Genomic DNA, 6000 nt, shown 5'->3' with positions numbered 1-6000 from the left:
GGTTTCATCGTCCGCTTCGATCTGTTCGTTTGGATCCAGGTCCAGCGGTGTAACCGTACCTTCCTCTACGACTTCGTTTCCATCGTTCTTCTCCCTGGTTCCCTTTTCATTGACCTCACAAGCAGGATCCATCATTAGATAATCCCCTTCTTCCATGTCTGCAGGTATACACCAGTCTTCTGTCGATGGATTGTGTGGCTTGATGTTCTCGTAGTGGGCGGCTCGGCCAGTACTCAGTCTATAAAAGCGTCCCTCCTGGTGCACCTCCGTAATCATGAAGGGTCCCCTCCATTTTTTTAGAAGCTTCTTTGTCCCTTTCGGTGGTATAACGTTCTGAAATACCCATACGTAGTCCCCCACCGAGTAAGCTTTAGCGCCAGCTGCTTTCTTGTCGAATCTTTTCCTTTGCCTTGCCTGTGCTTGCTGAGTATTTCGTCTGCACAGATCGTTCAACTGTGGAAGGTATCTGTCCCAATCGGTCATGTACCTGGAACAATATACTCTCAGCATCGACACTAACGTCCTGTTCTGTCTTTCCACTAAGCCATTCGTCTGAGGGTGGTATGTCGTGGAGTGAGCCTGAGCGACCTGTGAGCGTCTCATAAGCTCTTTCGTAAGCTCTCCTACGAAAGCTGTTCCATTATCCGATTGAAACGTCATCGGACAACCATGTCTTGCTATCCACGTATTGATCAGGTGGTCGCATGTCTCTTCCGCCGAGGCAGTTATGCAGGGCACGGCCTCTGCATACTTCGTAAAATGATCTATCATGACCAGCACCTGATTGTAACCATTGTCTGTCATGCATATCTTTTGGTGATCTATCTGCACCACCTCGTTGAATTCAGACGACTCGATCGATTGTAAAGGAAATCGCAACTTCCTTGGATCCTTGACCTGTTGGCGTGACAGACATGCTGTTACCCATTTCTCGCATGCCTTTTTCATTCCAGGCCACTCAAAGCGCTTCAGGATCCTCTGATACACTTTTTCGATCCCTTGATGGCCCATCTGATCGTGCGACCTGAATAATAGTTCTGTCTGATAGAGTTGCGGCAACACTATCGCGTTATATTTGTATAGGACTTTGTCTTCTTCTCTTCTCCTGCAAGCCACGATCCCGTCCTTGTTCAGATATAATCTCCCCTCCTTCTGCATGAAGTATTGTCTCAGGATCCTATAGCTGTCTTCTTCCAGGTCACCTTTGTCTGGTGCACCGTTTTCTATCCACCTTTTTAGGTTGCTTATCATGCGATCATTTCTCTGCGCCCTTAGAAGGTCCGAGAGTCTGTATCGCGACTTCAAGTACGTCTTCATGACCCTCATCTGACTATTCAGCTCGTTGGGCTGATGTGTGTCTTCTTCCATCTTAACGCACCAAATCTTCGCCAACGGTTGTGTTTCTTGCTGAAACGGTTGAAGATCAGTCCTGACTGCATCTTTCGTGGCAATAAGCTCATCGACCGCTTTGATACTGCTATTGTTTCTAAGTCATCCGCTGCGTTGTCAAAGACTCTTTCACTTGGTATTAGGTAGCGATCACTGTCAGGATCCTGGTACACCTCTCTGTCCAGATCCCTCGCCCGAGTTTCCACTAGTAGCGTGTGAATCGCCAGTTCTGACAGTTCGGATCCCGAGGTCGAATTCCTGTCTGAATAGGTATCCATTCCTGAGTTTCGGGAATCATCATCCGTCGAAGAGGTTGTGCTGGGGACTGCGCTCTCCTCCAGATCATGTCTGTGCTTTCTTCGCATCCATCTGAACTCCCCGGACAAAACCTTGTTCTCTAGGTCCTGTTTCTCATCAGGAATTTCCTCGTTTATCTCAGACTCCCCGGACAAATTTCCTTGTCCCGGGTGTTGATCTTGTGATCGCTGGTTCTTTTCATCATTCGTCTCCCCGGACAAATAGTCTTGCAGCCGATTTTGTTCTACATTTTTACCTTCCTTATCCTGGTCCACTAAGATGACGGTTTTCTTTCGCTTGCTGCTTCCCTGTTCGTTCTGTCCGTAAGAAGGACTGGTTAAAATTTCTTGCGGTATTGAGGATACTAGTTGCTGAGCTATTGTCCTACAATCCCTCTCATTCTCTTCGTGCTGTCGTCTGGACGGCATGATTTTCACTTTCTCACTGACTGTTAGCGATGCCACTGCAGCTGTCCACTCGGTGTCATCTCTGGTCACTTCTCTTTCTAACAATCCACCCAGCATCCGCATCACTTGTGGTGTGACTTGCACCGTTTTGTCCAATAATGAGAGGCTGTTTATATTCATGCGAGAGAGTTCTTGCTGGACCAGGTTCGAGCGCAGCAACAGATCCAAGGGGACCGGGTCCTCCTTGGACAGGATCTTTATCTCGGCTGCTTTCTCTACAGGTAACTCTGGGTGCCCTGGAAATGGATGTCCAGACTTTTCCAACCATCTCGTTAAGGGAAGCGCTTCATAAGTTTCTTTGTCCAGAAACGAGAATCCCTCCCTTAGTTCCGCCTGATTGGCCTGCTTCTGCTCCAATCTTTCATAGAACTCAGTTTTCTTACTGAGGCTGTCAGCATTCTGGTGTTTATCACGCATCCTATGTTCGATTATCATATGGTAGCCATCCAATCTTAATATCCATCTACCAATATAACTCTGATCCATCGAGTAAGTCTTCAACCAGGATAACGCTCTGTTGTCTACGCGTAACTTGAAGGGAGCGCTCCCCAAGTATGCACGGTACTTCTCCACGAAGGTGACTACTGCAAACATTTCTGCTTTTGGTGCGCCATATTTCATCTCTGTGTCACTCAAGACATTGCTGCCGTATGCAATGGGACGGAGAACTCTTCTTCCGTTCCATTCTTGCTCTTGATGCAAGATTCCTGAGATGGCCACCACCGATGCATCTGTGTCGAGAACATACATGCCCTTTTCTGTAGGCATACCCAGCACTGGCGCTTCGCACAGTTCCCGCTTTATGTTCTCGAAAGCAACCTGTGCCTCATCGTTCCATTCGAACTTTTTCCCTTTTTTGCGCATCAGCTTCTGCATCGGGTACACCTTGTCCGCATATCCTTTTATGAATTCTCGGTAGTAATTGGCAAACCCTAGGAAGCTCATGAGCTGCGTGTCCGTTCTGGGAGCTTTCCATGTCAACACTGCTTCCACTGCTTCCGGGTCCGGCCTCACACCATGCCTATCCACCATTCGTCCTAGGTACTTAATCGAGTCCCTAAGGATTTCACATTTCGATGGTTTGCACTTTAATCCTGCTCTTTTCATGCATCCAAAGACCTCATCGAGCCTATCAATGTGGTCTTCCAGGGTCGGTGTCGCTATGACTACGTCATCCACGTAACACATCACGAGATTCCCGTACTTCTTGGTCACCTTCGTCAAAGCCTGAGCCATCAGTCTTTGAAAAGTGGCCGTTGCATTGCACAAGCCGAAGGGCATCCTCTTCCACTGGTACAATCCCAATTCGCACGCGAATCCGGTTTTCTCTCTGTCCTTCTTTCGCAGAGGGACCTGCCAGAAGGCAGAACCTAAGTCCATGTGGTGAAGAACTTGGCATCACCAAGCTTAGATAGGCTCTCGTCTATTCGCGGTATCGGTTACGCATCTTTTATCGTTACCGCGTTCAAGTAACGAAAGTCGCAACAAAATCTAAGCTGCCCCCCTTTCTTTTTCGCCATTACTACTCCGCAAGCCCATGGAAATTTCGAGGGTTCTATCATGTCGTATTCAAGCAACATTTCTATCTCCGCTCGGCACGCTTCCGATTTGTGTGGCGTCATTCGTCTTGCGCCTTCCCTATGGGGAATGGCGCCCTCTTCTAGTTCGATTTCGTGTTCGACGAAATTACAGCAACCGATATCCGCCTTATGTTTTGAAAATACATCTGCGTTCCGATTTAGGAGGTCCCGTAATTTTTTGAAATCTCCCTCACCTATTTTCCCTTTTAAATGTTCTATCTCTGGCAAAACCGGTTTGTCAGATTCTAGTTCATATGACGAGGGGCGTTCCGGAAAATTCTAGCATCTTGATAACCCGTCGTCCGTTTCGGATTTCATTGAAAACAATTTATGAATAGATTTTAATTCATTAATCCTCTTTAAAATTTTATCTTTATTGGCATGAAAAGGACAGTCTTTCACACTATATTTCTTCAAGTTTTGTGTCTCCTCATAGTCGGTCCTCGTCGGCAAAGCGTAGCCAAGCTTCTTTCCACGCTGGATTGAAACCGTGGTGTCCAGTGTGTTCAACAACACACTGACACACAGTCCGTTTCGCGTTACCGAGAAGCTCCGGCCTAAAATCACCGAACTCTGACTATTTGGATTCGGTACTAAGCAAACCTGTTTACTATCACTCAACGAATTTAAATTTCTCATTCTAAAAATTGCTACTACAGCTTGTCCTGGTTGTAATTTTACTTTTCTATCCAAAAAAACTGGTACCTTATTTTCGTCTGTTATTATCCTATTAATTGGTCTCTTAACATACTTTCGGTCCGGGTTTCTAATCCGTATTAGACCGTTGTTCAAGTCAATCATCACTTCAAAATTCCTGACAAAATCTCTGCCCAAGATGAATTGGTCGGCGTCGTCCAGATTCTCTACCACCAGGAAGCTCATCCAAAGATCTCGTCCTCCCATGTGAAGGACCGTTATCGGTGTTCTTCCGGCTACGTAGATAGCTCCTCGATTTGCGGCGGCCAGTCGGAGATTCGTAGGAATCAGATCTTCCCGCGTGAAGCCCATCTTTTCCCAGGTTTTTATCGGCATCACACTCACCACCGCTCCTGTGTCCAGAAGCCCTGTGACTCCGATTTTTGTTCCGTTGGTGTCGAGCAGATGTGCTGTCACATCTGCTTCATACCCAATGTGTACTGCGTATTGTTCCATCATGGCGTCATGGCCTATCCTGCGGACTTTGAGTTTCTCTTCTCCCAAATAGATCTGCCCCATTTGGTCATCATCTGTTGTTACATAAGTCCTGGTGTAAATACTGATTCCATCCACATTCAGCATTACTTGATACGGCCCATAGACCTCTAGGTAGCGTCCATGAAGTTTCTTCATGCAAGGGCCACCTGTCGTTAGTAGTGCTCGCACAGCTCTCGACTCGGTGCGTGGCTCCACCTGCCTCAGATAATCTGCATATGTGTCCAAATGCATTAAAAGGAACTCTGATGGTTCACTCAGATTTCTTATTACCTGGTGTCCAGCCACTGAGATTATCGACTGTATCTTGTTTCCCTGCGGCACCATGCCGAACCTCTTACCGGAGATCACTTTAAGTTTCATGTCTAAACTGATTGGTGTTTTCGTCTCCTCGAACTCCGTTGCTTCGAAGGTATTCAATTGCTCCTCAAGCTTTTCATTTTCCAGTTCAAGTTTCACTTTTTGTTCGATCTCTTTTGTCACCAATTCCTGCTGTACTCTATTCAGAGCATCCCTTGCGGCTGCCTTATAATCAATCTTGAAGTCGTCAGCCGCAGTTGCTGGTTCCGGCTCACGTGCCTTCTCTGTTACCGCTTGCATCTTCTTTGCCGCCAGCTCTTCAGGTTTATCCTTTCTGCGTGCCTCCGCTTCACTCAAAAGTCGAGCCTTGCTGGCTTTCACTCCTGACAAAGCTTCTTCATGTCTTGGAATCTTGCTGTCTGCCACTGCATCCCAGAATTGGGGACAATCTGATTTTAAATGACCTTCCAAGTTGCAAAAGAAACATCTCGGGCCGAATTTCGCAATTACTCCTCTCATGAAATCCTCATGTTCCAACTCTGACGCATCTTCGTCCTCGAGGCTAAAGCCTATTGCTTTCATGCCTTGTTTGTAAGCTGGGCATGCTGACACATGATGGTCTGTTGAACTGCAATTAGCACAAGAACGTCTCTTGTCCATATCATCCCTCGGTTTGTACCAATTGTTCCCTTGGTTTGCTGGTCCGTTGTTAAAATTTCCATAATTGTTCTTGTAATATCCAGATCTCGAAGGAGGTTTCAACAAAAGATACTCCT

The 6000-nt window shown here is 46.7% G+C and overlaps 1 protein-coding gene across 1 annotated transcript in view; it reads left to right on the top strand.

Annotated features, from left to right (window-relative positions):
• The first annotated feature begins 2112 nt into the window (after positions 1 to 2112).
• LOC134853478 (carbonic anhydrase-related protein 10-like) overlaps positions 2113 to 6000 on the top strand; it is a 60217-nt gene continuing 56329 nt past the window's right edge. The window contains exon 1 of the mRNA XM_063869478.1: positions 2113 to 2224. Within this exon, the coding sequence (XP_063725548.1) occupies positions 2113 to 2224 (112 nt within the window). The remainder of the gene's footprint in view (positions 2225 to 6000) is intronic.

The sequence above is a fragment of the Symsagittifera roscoffensis genome, chromosome 8 (genome assembly GCF_963678635.1).
Source record: "Symsagittifera roscoffensis chromosome 8, txSymRosc1.1, whole genome shotgun sequence".
NCBI lineage: Eukaryota > Metazoa > Xenacoelomorpha > Acoela > Convolutidae > Symsagittifera > Symsagittifera roscoffensis.
Note: the sequence above shows the minus strand (reverse complement) of the source record. Positions and strands in the feature narration are given on the sequence as shown.